General features: G+C 47.6%; 1 protein-coding gene across 2 annotated transcripts in view; it reads left to right on the top strand.

Moving 5' to 3' along the window:
• Window positions 1-778: 778 nt before the first annotated feature.
• The window catches only part of TRIM66 (tripartite motif containing 66), a 42,134-nt gene continuing 23,978 nt past the window's right edge, over window positions 779-18,934 (top strand). The window contains exons 1-9 of one of the 2 annotated variants that reach the window (XM_069554483.1): window positions 779-1,204; window positions 7,455-7,558; window positions 8,972-9,119; window positions 10,066-10,198; window positions 10,528-10,644; window positions 12,309-12,423; window positions 12,966-13,112; window positions 15,799-15,916; window positions 17,348-18,252. In XM_069554483.1, coding sequence (XP_069410584.1) covers window positions 7,550-7,558; window positions 8,972-9,119; window positions 10,066-10,198; window positions 10,528-10,644; window positions 12,309-12,423; window positions 12,966-13,112; window positions 15,799-15,916; window positions 17,348-18,252 — 1,692 coding nt within the window. In that variant the 5' untranslated portion in view covers window positions 779-1,204; window positions 7,455-7,549. Of the gene's footprint in view, window positions 1,205-6,434; window positions 6,823-7,454; window positions 7,559-8,971; window positions 9,120-10,065; window positions 10,199-10,527; window positions 10,645-12,308; window positions 12,424-12,965; window positions 13,113-15,798; window positions 15,917-17,347; window positions 18,253-18,934 lie in introns of those variants that run through there. The other variant, XM_069554485.1, reaches the window with a different exon arrangement.

An 18,934-nucleotide genomic window follows, 5' to 3' on the forward strand; every position in this document is an offset into this window, starting at 1 on the left:
AGGCAGAGCCACCAGGGAAGCCCTAGGCCATCAGAGCAGTCATAAAGCCCAGTCTGTCTGTCTTCAGAACCTTTTTGGGTGGCCTCTGCTTTTAGGATAAAGGCTCCTTGGCTCAGCAGGCAGGGCTCTTCAGGAGCATACTCTCCTGCCAGTCTTTCCAAGCTCATTCCTGTCACTTTCCCTCTGTACTTCTGAAATTTTTCCTGTACTCTGGGCTTTTGCAGTTATCCCAGACTCGTAGTCTTGACCCATCCTCATATCTTTCCTCTAACTTGACCCTGTTTTTCCCTGCTGTTTCTCTCCCAGCTTGTGCGTGACTGTATCTCCCTGGGGGGAGGGGGAGGGTTGGCTGCCAGGGACACCTCTCAGGACCTTTGTGCGCTGCAAATGTGTGTCTTCTCCATCTGAAGTCCTAATCCTCTGCTGTGACGGACATTTGGTCACTATGGCAACTGACTGTGACGTCACAGGATAAGGACTTCAGGTGAAGTGGCAGGAGCAGGTGAGTGTGTAGGAGACAGATCTTAATGTCTGTCGAAGCCCCCTCACCCCCACCCTCCTTCTGCGCCGGGGGCATGGAGGGCTATCTTGGGCTCCTGCTGATTTTTAGAACGCTGCGGTGAGAGTGTGTGCCTGGCATCTGCACGCTGCAGTAGTGTGGGGCTGACAGAGTGTGTCAACTTGAGCTCTGGCTGTGCCGGCACCGCTGCTGCATGAGCCTGTTATTCCATTCTGGATTGCTATTTTGATACCCAGATTGCATCATTCTTCCTACGTATAAACAGGGGGTCCCCAGGGCCCTGCAGCTACTCACTTCTCCACCAACACTGTTGTTGTGATGAGCTCTATTTAAATGAGCTGCCGGATCGGGGCAGGTTCCAGCCACACATGAGCACTGTCATTTTGGGGAACATGGAGGGCTGAAGGATTTTTGGATCGAGTCCTAAAAAGCTGGGAGTGATGGCCTCCTGAGCTGTGCAGAGGGCGACAGAGCTAGTTCCTGAAAGTTGAAAATCTCGTTTTCTTCCTTCTGAGCTTCTGTTCCAAGGCACCCAGAGGATTAGGAAGGAGATGCAGCTAGGAAGAGAGTCTCCTCTCTGAGGTCTCCCTCTCGCTGTTCAGTTTGGGAAAAATACTGCAGAGCCTTCGAGATAAACAGGAACAGGAGGAGTCAACCAAGCCCTTTCTTGCAGAAGCGTCTCAGGTGAGCTGGAGAAACGCAGCCCTGGCTGAGGATGCATCAGGGAAAGGAGGAGAGGACTCAGGCTGCTCCCTTTTCCCCACCCAGTACCCAGCTCCCCGAGGCTTAGGCCCTGTAGCCCAGCTGGCTGCAGCGTGCAGGGTGGGTGTTCCTGGGCACTTGGTAAGCACCATCCTCTGGGACCTGTGGTGGGCTCACCTGTCGCTCTTCTGACTTCTCCCCCAGGTGTTGCTCTAGTCACAGGGCAGCAGGCGCCACAGGTAAGCCTGCTGGCAGCCAGGGGCAGGAGCAGAATCACCTTAGTATCGAAATCTGTTTTTCTAGCAGGGAGGGGGCATCTGGGGAGTGGGTGCAACATGTTTATTAAAGGTGATGCTGCTGCTCTGAGCTTTGGGGGGCTCATGTGGTGGGGGCCTTAGCTGATGCCCAGTAGCCTGGGGCTGCCTTGGGTGGGAGAGCAGGAATGGTTAGTGAGGAGGGCCAGCCTGCCAGAGGATATAACTGGAGAGTTTTTTCCTCCTTGTGTAACGTGATAGAGGTATAGAGAGGTAGAATGTCTTACTTGTGGCTACAGATGTAATCAGGGACTGCTCAATGGTTTACAGGGACCTGTGGTTTTTTTAGCTATGTCCCTCCCTCTCTCTGGGCCTCTGTGTCACTATCTTTATGGTGAAGGAATTGATTAGGTGAACAGTAGAAAAAGCTAGGTCTGGAAGCTAGGTTTGTGCAGCTTTGGTTCTACAGGTGAAAGCTGGCAGTAGAGCATCAGTCTTCTCCAGATGATGCCACTGCTCTGTTGGAGTCAGAGCGTGGGCCCCGGCTGCAAAGTTTCAGGGAGCCCTGGCCAAGAGCTTTAGAGTGACGGGCTTTTTTAACCCTCAGAGGGTTGCTTAGCACTGGGCTCAGGCTTATATGCGTGTGCCTGTTGGGCCGGGCTGACCCACTGCTAGTTTTCTGAGACCTCTTTGGGCGTACTCGCCCATCCTGGCCCCATGCCCAGGTTGCCTTGGCACTGCCCTTCATATCTGAGGGTAGATTACCCACTCTTGGTCCACCTTCCTTGCTGCCTTGCTAAGTTCTGGGCTTATCGCGCTCTCTAGGCAGCAGCAATGGTTGTAGTGCCAGATCTCAGGCTGCACCCTAAGTCTGCTCATGGGTCTTTCTGTGAAGCTAGGAGTTAGGGGAGGCAAATTGTGTCCTCCAGGGACCTGGGATCAGGACACCCTTCTGTCTGTTGGGCATCTGCCCTTTTCTCTTCTCTGCCAGAGGGGAAATACATAACAACTGCACTCAGAATCTTTCTTAACTTGTTGGAGCCTCTTTAAGACTGGTGAGCCTGCCTTTCTCAGCTGCTGAGATACAGAGACCGATCTGTCAGGCTCAGCCACAGTGGGAAGGGGTACTCACTCTATGGCACTGGTCCTCAAACTTGGTTGTACATTGTAATCAACCTGTAAAATTCCTGAGGAATTTTTAAAAATACTGCTGCCTGGCTCCCACCTCCTGAAACTGATTTAATTGACATGGGCTGTGAACTGGGCATCAGGATGTTTAAAAGTGTCTCATATGATTCAAATACGTAACAGAGTTTGAGAACCACTCATCTACAGAATGAAACTGCCCCCAGATTTATTTTTCCAGGCAGAAAAAACTCTGTTTCATTTGTCTTTTCTCAAATATCATATTTCTTAAAACTATAAGCATCTCTGGGGCTGTCTCCCAGCTCTTCCTGGATTTCAAATTCAAAGCTGGGTCCAGATCATCTTTAGAGTTCGATCATTATTATGGAATATTTTACTTATAATCAAATTATTTAGTTAATTAAAAAAATTAAAATTACCTTGTTTGTTTACACTTGAGTTGACAGTGAAAAGTGAAAGTGTGGTTGCTTTCTGTCCATGGAATTCTGTCCATGGAATTCTCTAGGCAAGAATACTGGATTGGATTGCCATTTCCTTCTCCAAACACTTGAATTAGAGAGGAGTATAGCGACATGGGCAGGGGTGAGTTTTAGAGGCAGACAGACTTGGGTTCCAGTTGTAGTTCTGTCTCTACTTTCTGGGATCTTCTGCAGGTGACAACTTCTTGAAGCCTCAGTCTATCCAACTCTTAAATGGGGATAGTGCCTACCTCTATGTGGTGAATTGACACTTAAATAAACCTGTAAAGTGCCGAATATAGGGAGTAGTGGAAAAAGAATAATCTACCTTACCCTCCCAGAGCCCAGAAGTGCTCACTCTTGTGACAGAGGGACTGAACAGCCTCAGTTTTCAGAGGGCCTCTGGTACCTGTGAGTTCTTCCTTCCGGAAGCAGAAACGCTGTCTCCTTTGGGGATGGTTGTGTGGCTTTTGGGCCCTGGTCCTCCATTTCTTAGAACGGAGGGTCCTCTGTATGAAATAAAAGCTCAATGCTGTCGCTTGAAAAATTCAAGTAGAAAAATAAAAGCAATATATCTAAACAATATTTTATGTAATTTGTGATTTAAATAACTAAATTAATATTAAATATTATAAACTGTATTAAAAACTTAATGTTAAATATTGTAAATTGATATTTGGTCATTTTATATATATGCACAGCTCTAGGAGTTCATGTATTCCAGTTGTCAAAAAAAGAACTTTGTTTTGGTATCCTCATTGAAAAATGGGGAATCTTTTTTAAAAAATAAGAAGCTCAAGGCTGACACAGCTTGATGGGGGTTAGGGAGGTTATAGACCTCCTGAGGGAAGATAAGAATTTCTGGGCAAAAGTTATGACGCAAAGAGAGCCCATGTCCTCCGTGTCTACTCTGGGCCCTACAGCTATCCTGGAACCTGGGTACCGCTGCCACTGCGGTTCTCCAGCTCTGCTATCAGCTGCAGCAGCCCCTCTTCAGACGGGAGGAGCTCTTCGGTCCAGGCCTCCCTCAGCCAGGCCTGACTTACTGGCAAGGGTGGTCTGTCTCTTCCTATCTTGCCCAGGGGAATTTATTTCTGAAGCGTAGTTGCAGAGGAGGAGGGTTGAGAAATCCGTGTGTGTGTGTGTGTGTGTGTGTGTGTGTGTGTGTGTGTGTTAGTCACACTCAGTCATGTCTGACTCTTTGTGCTTCTGTGGATTGTAGCCCATCAGGCTACTCTGTCTATGAGATTCTCCAGGCAAGAATACTGGAGTGGGTTGCCATTCTCTTCTCCAGAGGGATCTTCCCGATCTAGGGATTGAACCCAGGTCTCCTGCATTGCAGGCAGATTCTTTACTGTCTGATCTACCAGGGAAGCCTGGTAATCCATACTTCCCTGCTATTCCCATTTCTCTCACTTAAGGATGTAGAAAGTGTGATTCAGAGAAAAGGGGTCACTGATTTCAGGTTGCACAGTTAGTGACAGTCTTGAACCTGGAACCTACATCTCCCAGTTCGCAGCCTTTCCCAAGGCCCACACCTCTGCTCTGAATCAGACCTTGTTCCTTTATTTTCCTGGGCTGGTTTTTTCCACCACCCAGAAAACTTCCAGATGGCTCTTTTCTACTTTCATTGGCTGTGAGTGCAAGGAATACACATGGAATACTCAAACTGGAAAGAAACATAATTGTTGAATATGCTAAAAATCATGCAATATTTTTTAGTATCAATTGTGGATTATTTTTGTATGTAGACGTATGAACAGATAGTTAAAATGCAATGTGATATATGTTATAGTAGAAGGATGTTCAGGGTACTGTGGGAACCCTGAAGAGGGAATAATTAATTCTTCCTAAGGGAAATTAACCTTGCTTCTCAAAGCTAGAGCATTTGAACCAATTTGGAAGGATGAATAGGAAGGAGTTTATCTGAAAAGGAGTGGGGTAGCAAAGAAGAGTATTTTAGGGAGAAGGAACACACACTTTCACAAACACAAGAGTTTTGCAAAGATTTGGTGCATTTAGGGGATAGCAGAGGTATTTGGCATGGCAAGGACATAGGATGTGTGGCATGTGAAGCTAGAGATGAGACTAGAAAGAGTTGAAGCCAGTGTGGAAAGGGCCTTGAGCCACAAGCTAAGGATTTTGGCCTTTGGAGCCATGTGAGGTACAGGATGTGTGATGAGGCCTTGTCTCATCTATTCAGTTATTTCTCTTTTTCTCATCATGCTAATGAGACTGTGTTACTATGACTAATGTTTGAGCATCTGCTACCAGGGAGTTGAAAGCCTTATGGAAATTATTTTCAACAACTAGAACAGCATTTCTGACCTGGGGGGAAATGAGGAGGGTCTTCCCTGACCAGCCAAGTGGAAGGGAGGGACAGTTGCATGATGCCCCTGGATGATGCCCCCTGTGTCAAACGTCCTTCCCACGTCTGCTGACGGGCAGAAGAGTATCTAGGAGATTGCAGATCCAGCTCTGTCATTAAAGTCCGTGGCTCTGCAGAGGCTAAGGGAGGGTTTTTTGTTTTTTGTGGTTTTTTTTGGCAGGGAGGAGTGGTAGGTGAGGAGAAGAGTGGTAGTCAACTATTATTTTGCATGATTTTGTAGATTTAATTTTTCCAGGATATATCAGTTACCTTTTGCTGCATCGAAAGCCACTCCAGATCTTAGCGGTTAAGACAATAACAAAGCTTTATTTATGAATCTGCAGGCTGAGAGTTTGGGCTGGGATACTCTGGGTGGTTCTGCTGGGCTGTGCTGGGCCTGCTAATCTCTGCTGTGCTTACCCATGTCTGTGTTCAGTTGGCGGGTCAGTTGGGGCTCCCTGGCTTGTTTTGGCTTCAGGTGGCTTAACTGAGACAACTAAGGCCTCTCTGCATATGGTTTCTTATCTCCCAGCTATCTAACCTGTTGTTCGTGTGGCAGTATTCGAGTTCTGAGAGGGAGAGCAGAATCATATAAAGCCACTTGAGGTCTAGGCTTTGAACTTATTCACTGTCATTTTTGCTGCATTCTCATGGCCAAAGCAGGTCATGAGGGCAGCCTAGCTTCAAAGGAGAGAGAATAGACTACGCTTTTTTTTGAAAACTCCACTTTTAATGGGTAGGATTGCAAGGGCATGGACACAAGAAGGGGAAGAATTTGTGGCCACTTTTTCAGTCTCTCAGATTATCTGACTTTCATCACATGTGAGAGTTGATAATTAAGGTTATTGACTTACCATGAATGGGATATGAGAAATCTTTTGAATTCAAAGTCAGCATTCGTGGAGGATTATGTGAATTCTCAAGTATTGTTTAGTTCAGTCCTCACAGCAACTCTTGTTTTCCCTTTCTATTTTGCATATGAAGAAACTGGTGTACCGAGGAGTTAAATGAGATTAAGTGACTTGCCCAGCCAAGGTCACTGGGTGGTAAACCTGGTGTTTGGACTTGTTTGTCTGCCTGCAACTCTAGAGCAACTGCCATTGTGTCATTTTGGTGATATGAGACAGAGAAGACCGTGGTGTTATTGCTACATCACTGGCAGAGCCAGCCCCTTTCCAGGTTGTCCTCATCCCTGGGCACAGGCACCTGGCCCTCAGGAGCTCTCTCCTTGCCCTCAGTGGGCCAAGCACTTACGGAGTGGATCTGAAGTACTGCAGTCTTCAGGGTGGCAGTGTCATACTGCTTATATAGTTCAGGAACCCACCATGCTGACGAATGTGTTGGAGACGGCTGCATTTCTCTGGAGAGAGGGAGGTAGGACAAGATGTTCGTGTTCAGGGGTGAAAATACATATATGGGGTGCACCCAGCGTGGACTGTGTGGAGAAGGCGCAGCAAAAGCTGTTCGAGCTGCAGGAGCAGACCAGTTGGTCTTGGTTGTTACAAGAGAAGAGTATCTCCTAGATGAGCAGGCAGGCAGTCCTTGCCTTTCTCTGGCTAGAACTTTCTGAAAGCTCTAGTTTTGAAATCTCTAAAGAAATTCTCCTACACAGTTATATAATTGGCTGGAGCTGTGCCCTGGGCTAAACTGACCCCTTTGAACTTAGCCAGTAGTGGGAACTGGGCTCTCAGGGTGGGAGCAGCAGGAAGGCACCTGATTATCACAACTGGAGCAGGGTTGGGCCTCTATTTTGTAGGAAGGAAAGAGCTGTAGGATCAGGCAAAGTTGAGGATGTGGAGAGGTCTATAGGGCAGGCCCCTAATAGGTTGGCCATGTCCAGAGTACCCTGATGGTAAGTGCAGGCTGTGGCATCAAACATACTTCATTTTGGCACAGATGGTGTTGATACATACCTGGGTGTTGTATATTAGAAAGCCTTGTGTCTAGGTCTTATGTATAATCTGCCATGTTGCCCTGACTGTGCTATCTTTACCCTCTTCTCCCAGAGCTCATCTCCTGTCCTGGGTGTGAGTGAGTATACATCACCAGGGATGTAACTGAACATTTTCTGCTGCAGTGCTTTTCTTCTGGGCAATCCAAGATGGTGAGGGTAAGTCAGGACAAGCAAAGAAGCAGCTAATCCTTTTCAGAAATCTGTGCGACCCTGTCCGTAAGTCTGTCTATCCACCCATCACTCTATCTTACTTGTTACCTTCCACCAGTTTACCTAATCACCCATCCATCCTTCTATCCAGAAGAGAATCAAAATGTTTCAGTTGGGGAAGCAAAATGAGTGTGTTTTTTTTCTCTCTTACAGCTTTTACTGGAAATTATGACTACTAAGCTTTTATTCCCTCCACCGTCCCAATACTCGAGCTGAAACTCATTTACCAGCCTGGGTTAGATGGGTTCACCAGTTTTGCTTGTATTTAACAACTAATACCTTTTCCCTGATTTTCTGAAATTTCACACCACTTACTGACTAGTATCCCTTCTCATTCTTTCTCCACTGGGGTATCCTTGCCACTACATTTTATTCATTTGCCATTTTACTTACTTGCTCCTGTATTACATTCTTACTGAATGTCTGCCGTATATGCCAGGGCCTGTTCTGAGTACTAGGAAGACAGAGACCCATGTATCTACCCTCAAGGAGTTAATAGTTTAGTCAGTAAGACCTACATTTCTCCTCTTTCCTTTGTCTTGCTGTGGGTTTGTCAGATCCCAGGGTGAGGACAAAGCTGTCAGAATCCACGTCAGTTTGGTGGCCTGTGTTATTCAGCACAGATAGGCTAATTTTTTAGAAATCTTCTTTTCATCTCTCATATCAGCCCTCCATGATATTTCTGACCAAATGAATGAACATTTGTACCAGGAGAAGGCCAGAGATTCTAGGTCCTGGCAAGCCCCAGTAGTGGAAACACAGCTCTGAGAGCTGGTCTGTCGTACCGTTTCCTGGCTGTTTATCATCATCTTTCTGTGCGCTCATATAGTTATGGTGTCTTCTTCTCCGCAGCATGTTGGAATTTTTGCTTTTGCCTGTGCTTTACATTTTCCTCCCTTGTCTGCCTGGTGAACTTCTACTTATCTTTCAGTATCCAACTCAAATGTCACCTCGTTATGGAGGACCTTTCCTAGCCTTTCCTAGTTGGAACTCCTGGAAACCTTGCTTTGCTTCCTTAGCACTTGGTGCATCATTTCATCACAGCATAACCCACTGAGTATTTGCCACACTGTCCAGGCTGTGTACCTTGAGAGCAGAACCTTGCCTTATTTATCTGCATATCCTCAGCTGCAACACAGGATTTGTGTGAATAGGCCTTGAGGCCACTGCTCTTAGTCACATGCTTTCCTTCGCGTGTCCCTACGTGTCCCTCCCAGGCAGTTCTCCAGAATGGACTGCACTTCAAAATAGTGGAGGAACAGCTCTGTGGGTCCCCAGTCCCTAGCGTGTTTACCACTCATAAAAGCAGGTCCAAATGATGAAGACACTGTCAGTAATTCCAGAACTCTCTACTCCTAGAACTGCTCGGAGTGCAAGGAGAAGAGGGCAGCTCACATCCTCTGTACCTACTGCAACCGCTGGCTTTGCAGCTCCTGCACAGAGGAGCACCGGCATGGTCCAGCCCCTGGGGGCCCTCTCTTTTCCCGGACCCAGAAGGGATCTCCAGGTATCACTCTCTCCCCTCCACTAGCTCACATACCTCCCACCCCCATCCCCACCCCCCACCCCGTAAGTAGTACCAAACCACAAAATCTTTGGAGAAGAGCTCTCTGCCCTTGTTTCCCTGCTGGGGGTGAGAGTAGGGGTGGTCTCAGAGCCTTTCCGAAAGAAAAGCTGTTTCCTCCAGAGTCACAGCACGGTGTGCCTTCACTCCAGGCTCTCCCTGTTGCCAGGCCAGGGCAGGGGGCGCGTGGGGAGTAGGTGACTGTGAGTGAGATGGTGCAGGGAGGAAAAGTTTTAAATTACTGTGGCAGCTAATTGAGTTCCCTGTCTTTCACCTCTGTTTAGAGCAATCAGACCCTACTTCTGTTTAGTTACTTGATTTATTTAGCATCCAGGATCAGGGTTTGTCCATTTATCCATCCAGCACCGTCTGTTTTAAGTGACAATCTTCTTCAAAGTCTTTTCTCAAGGCCCTTGAACTGTGGGAAAGGTTTTACCTTTGTCAGACAGGAACCAAAGTTTATGATCCATGTAATTTGATCTGGGTAGCTGGTTTCAGCCTCAGTCTGGATTGGGCAGCTGTTTCAACCCCACCGTAGCAGAATCCTGGCAAATGAGGAGGTATAGGTTAAGTTCTGAAGGACTCACTATTCTGCAGGAGATCCATGTGCAGCAAGTAGCAGGCACCTTCCTCAGGCTCAGCAGATGGTGAGATGCCTGGGGCTTGGTGGTTATTTCTGGACGACTGTGCAGATCTGGCCAGTGTAAGCCCACCTTCCTCATTGTGTTCCTGGAACCTAATTGGCCCAGAGAGAGGGTCACTTTTGCACCACCTTCCCTCTAGCTCGGGGTCTTCCCTGTGTCCATAGAAGGCTGAGGGTGCTCAGTGGAGCTAACTTAAGAGGTCTTCCTGAGCAAGACATGCCCACTTTCTCCGTCTTCTCTGGCAGGAGTGAATGGTGGTTCTGGAGACTTCGCATTGTACTGTCCTCTACACACGCAGGAAATTCTCAAGCTGTTTTGCGAGACCTGTGATGTGCTTACTTGCCATAGCTGCCTCATGGTGGAACACAAAGAGCACAGGTCAGGCAGGGTGGCTGCCCAAGGGGACTTGGGAGGGCTCTGGACTCTCTACCTGTGAGAGTGCTGGGTTCCCAGTGCATGGAAATCCTCTCCCTGCTTAAGCCAGCCGTCAGTCCCCAGGCTGGGCTGAAGGTTTTCTCTGTTCTGTTGTGTGGGGCTTCTCTGGAGAAGCCCTGAAGGGCTAAGAGTCTCTGACTCTCTAGATGTAACCCCAGCCTCCCTGCACTGGGCCTGACTGAGGCAGTGCATTGTGGGGATTCTTGCTTAGCAGGCATGCTCAGAATAAGACTCAGTCTTCCTCATTTTTTTTCCTATGCCTCCTCCTCTAGGTGCAGACATCTTGAAGAAGTTTTGCAAAACCAGAGGATGCTTCTGGAAAGTGTGACTACGCAGGTGGCCCATAAGAAATCCAGTCTACAGACATCTGCAAAGCAAATTGAGGACAGGTAGCATCAGCGAGCCCCTTGCCTACACTGGAAATGCTCTGCTCCCTCTCACCCTGGGTCCCAGGACCAGGATGGAGTGGACATGCAGATACTGGCATACGTCCCAGAAGGCACATGTCCTGGTCTTAGAGGTCTCAGGGCCAGGGAGGGGGTTTCGGGGTATCTCTTGGTGAATGGATCCAAGCTAGGTGAGGATGATCACAGTGGACCTGGGCTAAAGTGCCTGCCTTCTGAACATGACCATGAACTGACCAAAGGTAGGTGCTTAAGAACAAGGGCACAGAGCAGATACTGGAGAAGAGAGGGCTGTTTATTATGTGAGTACAGGTCAGTGGCAATCTATCCTTTATCACTCCTTTCCAAATGTTTTTCTTATACATCTATACATGATATGAAATCATCAATATTTTGTGTAGAAAGAGAAATAAGCAGGTACAGAGAGAGGATCACATGGCAGGCATTGGATTGGGCATCATGCATGTATCATTTTGATCAGTTCTTTCTTTGAGTCAGGGGTCATCTCCATTCTACTGATGAGGAGGGTAAGATTCAGAGAGATTAGGTGACTTATCTGAGATCACATAGCTAGTCAGAGACTGAGCTGGGTTTGGAAGCTAGGTCTGTGTGGCTTCAAAGCCTCTTTTTTAATTTTTAAAAAATGGTTTTATTGAGATATAATTTATATACCATAAAATTGCCCTTTTAAAATGTACAATTCAGTGGGGGTTTTTTTTAGCATATTCATAGAGTTGTACAACCATTATTATGATGTGAAAGTCACTCAGTTGTGTCTACCTCTTTGTGATCCCATGGACTATAGTCCTCCAGGCTTCTCTGTCCATGGGATTCTCCAGGCAAGAATACTGGAGTGGGTTGCCATTCCCTTCTCCAGGGGATCTTCCCAATTCAAGGATCGAACCTGAGTCCCCTGCATTGCAGGTGGATATTTTACCAACTGAGCCATCAGGGAAGCCCTGGTGAATTGTACATTTTAAAAGGGCAATTTTATATTTTTTATACAATTTTTATATATAGATATAAAAAATATGATTTTTATACCATAAAATTTCCTTTATAAAATGTACAGTTCAGTGGGGTTTTTTTAGCATATTCATAGAGTTGTGCAACGATTATAACTGTCTACTTTTAAAATATCATTTTTATCACCCTAAAAAGAAACCCATACACATTAGCAGCGACTCCCTATTCACCCTGCAGCATCCCCAGCCCTTGACAACCAGTAGTCTACTTTCTGTCTCTACCTAGGCTCTTTTCACCGCATGACGCTGTTTAGTAGAGCATTCCCCCTTTTAATAAAATAAGAAATTACATGAAGTCGTACCTGTGTTCACTCTCTCTGTCCTGCCTCTGGTGCTGTGTGAACTGATGAGCTATTGACTTGACCTGGGGATGGACCTGTAGTTTGTTGAGAGAAAAATGAGTTGAACTTCGGGCCATTGGCCCACTTAGATCAAGTGGGCTGGATTGTACAAATGGCAGGATGGATGGTGGAAGAAGGTTCTTATTTCTTTACATTTGGTGCCTGCTGGTCCCTGATTTCAGTAGAAAGCATCCACATTGTAGGCTCTTACATTTGCTGTCTGAAGGCTGTTGTAGGCCTGGAGGGAAAGGCTCACCATGCTGTTTCCTCCTGTTGTTTGCAGGATTTTTGAGGTGAAGCACCAGCACAGGAAGGTGGAAAACCAGATCAAAATGGCCAAGATGGTTCTGATGAATGAACTGAACAAACAGGCCAATGGACTCATAGAGGAGTTGGAGGTATATGTGCACAGACGGTTAGGTTCTGTACTCTCCTTGGGGCAGAAACCAGGCACATATCAAATATGTCTCATGGCTCAGAGATGCCTGGGCTAGAATTCAGATGTGCAATTTCCATAGCTCTCTGCTACTCCCTGTATCTTAAAATGTCCTGTCTAATTTTGGGAAGTTGGCTCATTAAGGGCTTAGAAAATCAGATCAAACTCCCATTAATGCTGTGGCAGTAAGGCAACTGCCTTCCTGGCCTTTGCAGGTTTATGGCCTTGAAAGAGTCATGAAACGAGCTATGCCCAAGAAATCTAAACATTCATTTCCTCAGTCATTTATCACTTATTCCTCTTTGCACTGTAAAATCTACCTTCCCTTTCTCTCTTCCTCCCTCCATCCCTCAGCAGCCATGTCCTCCTCTCCTCTCAGGGGTGCAGTTTCATCTGATTCCATTTGTGTTAACACTGATGCACACAGGCCACTAGATTTCTCAAGCATGTGGTCTGCAGTCCAAGAATAGGATCAGGGACTCTGTCTTCTCTCTCTGTACCCAGGGCATCACTAATGAGAGGAAGCGGAAGCTGGAACAGCAGTTACAGAGCATCATGGTTCTCAACCGCCAGTTTGAGCATGTGCAGAATTTCATTAACTGGGCTGTCTGCAGCAAAACCAGCATCCCTTTCCTTTTCAGCAAAGAGCTGGTAAGAAGAACTCCAACTCCTCAATCACTGACTTTGTGTTAGTAAGTGAAAACCATCTTTTACCAAACCTCACCGTGCAAAGGACCCAGGTGCTGGAATAGACCTACCTTCCTCCAGGCAACTCAGCTAGGAAATTCTGTAGTTCTGTCTCAGGTCATGGATCCAGACATTAATACTAGAAGTGTGTTGGACCTTCCCTAGGAAGTTGGGTTTAAATGGGGCCTAAGAGGAAAGGAGGAGTGGAGGATGACATTGAGGTGTTGGGCTTAAGAGATTGGTGATGCCCAGGAAAAGGAACAGAACTTTTGAAAGAGTTGATGAGGTTTGAATTTGGATATGTTGAATCTAAGGGGCCTGTAGAGCATCTAAAGGGAGCTGTCCCAAATCTGTTTTGATAGATGGGTCTGGAAGTCAGAAGAAAAGTCAGGGTTAGAGAGGGAGAGAGAAAAAGATGTGTGAGTCTTTGGGATTTGGGTGGTATTGGAAAAGTGTGTGAAGAAAGAAGAAAATAACAGATCTGGAACCCCGGGAAATGTCCTAGTTCTCAGCACAGTCAGAGGAGGGAAATGAGTGAAGGAGATGAGAGGCAACCATCAGAAGTCAGCAGAGAATAAGAGTGTGGTACACAAAACTTAACAGAGAGCTTCAAATTTTTAAGTGATCAATGTTATCATTGCTAAATAGGTGATAGAGGATGAGTAGTGAAGAGAAATCTCAGAATCAGGAGGCCCATGGTATAACCTTTGAAAGACACCCCAACAGCTTTTCTCTCCAGCAAAGTAGAAAGGTCAAAAGCTAGAATGAGGGATTGAGGATGGGAGGTGAGGAAGTAGAGGAATTAGTGAAAAGCAGAGAAATAAGGTAACTTGAGAAGGAGACAGGGTTGGGGATACTTTTTTAAAATAAGGAAAACATTCGCACATGTTTATTTGGGAGAAGAAGTTGAAGATAGAAGCAATGTGTGGTAGAGGGAGCATACTGGGAAAGCAGGAGGAAGTGGGATCTAGAGTGAAATGGTTGACTTTAAACAAGAGGTGCTCCTTTTCTCTGGGATTGAAGGATGGGAAGATGTCAGTATAATATAGTTAAGTCTGGAGATAGGAGGGATACAAGTTTGAGGGAATTTGCCTTCACCCTCTATGAAGTAAGCAGTGATAATCAGAGGATTAGACATTGGGTAAATGACGTTCAGGAGAGAAATAAAGATTTTAAATAGTCATTAAGGACCATGGAGGGACTTCCCTGTTGGCTCAGATGGTAAAGCGTCTGCCTACAATGTGGGAGACCCAGGTTCAATCCCTAGGTTGGGAAGATCTCCTGGAGAAGGAAATGACAACCCACTCCAGTATTCTTGCCTGGAAAATCCCATGGACGGTGGAACCTGGTAGGCTACAGTCCAAGGGGTCGCAAAGAGTCGGACCTGACTGAGCAACTTCACTTTCACTTTCAAGGACCACGGAAGAGGAAACTGACAAGAAAGGAAGGGACTGAGGGGGGCCCTGAGCATGATGATCAGTGAGGCAACCCCACGTAACATAGCTTTGGGGTGGCTGGTTTGATGCAAGGGCAGGCACTGATGGGAAGGGAATTAGGGCACTAGTGATATTGTTACTTAAAGCAATGGAAAACTAGGATGGCCAGCTGGGCTGAGGGAGCAGGGCTTGGAGATCAATGAGGTGGAAGAGCATGCTCAGGAAGAGCAAGAGCTATTGTGATCAGGGAGTAGGTTGTTGGAGTTTAAGGTCTCATAGGTAGAATGGCTCTAGATGGTGAAAATGGTCTAGGTCTGTTGACTGAACTGAAAAGAGAAGTGGAGGTGGTTTACATTAAAGAGCTCAAGGAAGTAAGAGGCTAAAACATTGATTAGGACATCAGTTAATTAGATGTTAGCAGGGTAGTTGGATACTAGCCAAAGTCCTAGATAAATAGGAGAGTTTTATTAATAGGAGACGGAGAAGGCAATGGCAACCCACTCCAGTACTCTTGCCTAGAAAATCCCATGGATGGAGGAGCCTGGTAGGCTGTAGTCCATGGGGTCGCTACTAGTCGGACACGACTGAGCAACTTCACTTTCACTTTTCACTTTCATGCGTTGGAGAAGGAAATGGCAACCCACTCCAGTGTTCTTGCCTGGAGAATCCCAGGGACAGGGGAGCCTGGTGGGCTGCCGTCTATGGGGTCGCACAGAGTCAGACACGACTGAAGCGACTTAGCAGCAGCAGCAGTAATAGGAGATAGATGAAAAGGATGAGGGAAGAAGAGGGCAGTTAACTAGGATGGAAGGGAGTTTTACAAGTGGGTGGAAGGACAGCTCTGGGGAACTCAGAGAGTGTCTGCCCCCATGGACTTTCCAGTTGATTATGGTAGAATGAAGGGAGCATTCTTGAGAGGGTGCTGTCAGATGATATCCTGAGGAAGAATTAAAATCATCTGAGGCCTGGAAGAGATAAGAATGTAGGTGTTCCAAAAGCCTCAATAAGAGGAAGGGGATCAGTAGGGGCAGAGGGAAGGGGAGGAATGTCAAGATACTAAGGTGTAAGGAAATGAGGGAGCACACTGGGGAGGACCACAGGCTAAATAGCCCTGGCTCTGGGCCCTTCAGCCTGTCCAATGAGTGAGGGAGAGGGAGTCCTCACTCTGGCACAAAATGCCCAAAGAAATGACCTTTGGTCATTGCTGTTGTCAGATTGTGTTTCAGATGCAGCGATTGCTGGAGACAAATTGTAACACAGACCCTGGCTCCCCTTGGAGCATCAGATTCACTTGGGAGCCTAACTTCTGGACCAAGCAGCTGGCTTCCCTAGGTGAGCCCAGGGCCTACTCTATGGGCCTTTGCATGATTGCTAAGAACACATTTAGACCATCTGCTTAACTCACTGGGTAGATCAGCATATGCCCAAGAGAAAGTGCACCCTGAGACTGCCAGTGGTCATGGAGTCATTCAGCAAACCTTTTCCTGGAGGTGATGATGGTGGGGTTGGGGTGGGGGTGGGGAGAGCTGACAGCTTAAATAGCAGTGGCAGTATAGGACTTTTGTAAGAGGATCAGTTGAAATCTGAGTTTCCTATTTCACATGAACATCCCTGTTCTGCTGGTTTCATTGCTAGAAGAGGAGACAAGACAGTGGTCCTGCTCTCCAGAATGCTATATGCCAGTGTAGGTGGACCTATGTCTCCGAGTACAAGGGCATACATGTGTGTGGGCACAGAGATACTTCAGCGACACAGAGAGAGAGGCAGACAGGCAATGGCACACACGTCTTTTGGAGTTGAGATGTTAGAAGATAATTCATGACCTTGCACATTTTTCTTCCCTGCTGCAATAACTTGCTGGCATTCAATATTTAGGCAGAAGGTAGACAATTTGAAGTTGTGCCTGTGTTGACAACCTAATGGTAGGTTTGTTAAACTAATGGCCAACTGCTGCGTTTATCTGGACTGATACTCTCACTGAAAGTGTTTTGAACTTGACAAAATAATAAATGGATATTTAGGTTTATTTTCTGCTTCCCTTTCCCTTTTGATACAATTCCACAGACCTTTGGTGAGCACCTGCTCTGAGTCAGGCCCTCCACTAAGTGACCAAAGGTGACCACCTGCCCTCAGGACACTTGGTTTTCCCCTACATAAGCCTCAGAGGACCTGAAGAAGCCATTAGACTGAAACAGCAATAGCATCATCTTCTCATGTATGAGGGCCTAGGGTCCTCAGACATCAGCACTGATGCTTGGCACTGACCTGGGGATGGAGCTTCTCCACTCTCCTCCACCCTGCTTGCCCAACACCTAGTTCTCCAGAACTGTATTTGAGGACTTACCCATTTGTCCTGGGGATGAATCTCCTTTGCTACTTTTTAGTACACTCCCTCTTCTCCCCCCAGTGTTGACAGTTTTGGTCTGAGTCTTCCTTGGGCTATTCTGTTAAAAAAGCAGTAGGTACTCTGTGAGGGAGCCCATGGTTTCCCTAGTGGGATACAAACAGAGTCAGGACTGAGCCTCTGGTAAGAGCTGAGCTGATTCCTCAAATGTCCCAGGCCCCCAGCACAGGTCTGTATAGTTTCTATTGCTGATATCATTCTAGACTGAGTCTTGGGGGTTAGGGATTGAATTTCTTAATCTCTGCCTTTGGTACAAGGTTGTTGAACGATACCCTTTGGCCCTGGAAGAGGGAGGTAGCAGGAGTAGGGGGAACAACTGCAGATCACCTTTGGAAACACTCTCTATTCTGAATTTTTAGGCTGTATAACTACTGAGGGTGGACAGCTGTCCCGGGCAGATACTCCTGCTTATGGAGGCTTACAGGGACCATCATCTTTTTACCAAAGCCACCAGTCCCCAGTGGCTCAGCAAGAGACTCTCAGCCATCCCTCGCACAAGTTCCAGTCTCCAGCAATCTGTTCCTCCTCCGTGTGCTGCTCCCACTGCTCCCCAGTCTCACCCTCCCTCAAAGGCCAGGTCCCCCCACCCAGCATACACCCAGTGCACAGCTTTAGGCAGCCCTCCGAGATGGTACCCCATCAGCTGGGCTCCCTGCAGTGCTCCACGCTGCTGCCCAGGGAGAAGGAACTGCCCTGCAATCCTCACCCGCCAAAGCTGCTTCAGCCCTGGCTGGAAACCCAGCCCCCTGCCGAGCCGGAGAGCACACCCCAGCGGCTGGGGCAGCAGCTGACTTCACAGCCCGTGTGCATCGTTCCCCCACAGGATGTTCAGCAAGGAGCCCATGCCCTGCCCACCCTGCAGACACCCTCCATCCAGGTGCAGTTTGGCCACCACCAGAAGCTGAAGCTCAGCCACTTTCAGCCACCGCCACAGCAGCAGCTGCCACTTCCGCCCCCTCCGCCCCCTCCACCCCAACAGCAGCCACCCCCGCCTCTCCCTCCATCCCAGCATCTAGCCTCTAGTCAGCACGAGAGCCCCCCGGGGCCCGCCTGTTCCCAGAACATGGACATAATGCACCACAAGTTTGAGCTGGAGGAAATGCAGAAGGACCTGGAGCTTCTCCTTCAGGCTCAACAGCCCAGCCTGCAGCTGAGTCAGACCAAATCACCTCAGCATCTACAGCAAACCATCGTGGGGCAGATCAATTACATTGTGAGGCAGCCGGCGCCCGTCCAGTCCCAGAGCCAAGAGGACACTGTGCAGGTGAGGTCAGAGTGGTACCACCTCCCTAGATTCTCCCTAAAGAGCATCAGGGACACAGCCTCCCCCTCACAGGGTGGCACAGGAACAGTTTCTTCATCTTAAGCTGGCCTTGAACTCAGCCCTCCCAATTCAAGACTGCCCTGGACTCCGCCTTCCGTCTCAGGAAGGCTCCAGAGAACACAGTACTTAGCTCCAACACAGATCCAGGCTCAATCCTGTCCAGAGTGGCCTGGCTTAGTCCTGTCCTTCTGGGTGACACTAGGGACTATGTCCGTTAATGGAACTTCCTGAGCTGTGCTGGACTCCAGTCAGTGCAGGGCAGAAGGGAGGCTGTCTCTTACCTTTGTAACCTCACTTCCTTTACTGTAACTTATGAATTCCAGCTGGGGGAAGGGGAGAGCTTAAGCAGATCATTTGCCTAGAAATCATACAACACTGGGGGCTTCCCAGGTGGCACTAGTGGTAAAGAGCCCTCCTGCCAATGCAGGAGGCAAAAGAGACAAGAGTTCGATCCCTGAGTTGGGAAGATACCCTGGAGGAGGGCATGACAAACCACTCCAATGTTCTTGACTGGAGAATCACGTGGACAGAGGAGCCTGGCAGTCCGTGGTTCACAGGGTCACAAAGAGTCAGACATGACCGAAGCGCACATGGATGCTCATAAAACGTCGAGTGGTAGTGC

The sequence above is a fragment of the Ovis canadensis genome, chromosome 15, assembly GCF_042477335.2.
Source record: "Ovis canadensis isolate MfBH-ARS-UI-01 breed Bighorn chromosome 15, ARS-UI_OviCan_v2, whole genome shotgun sequence".
NCBI classification, from domain to species: Eukaryota; Metazoa; Chordata; class Mammalia; order Artiodactyla; family Bovidae; genus Ovis; species Ovis canadensis.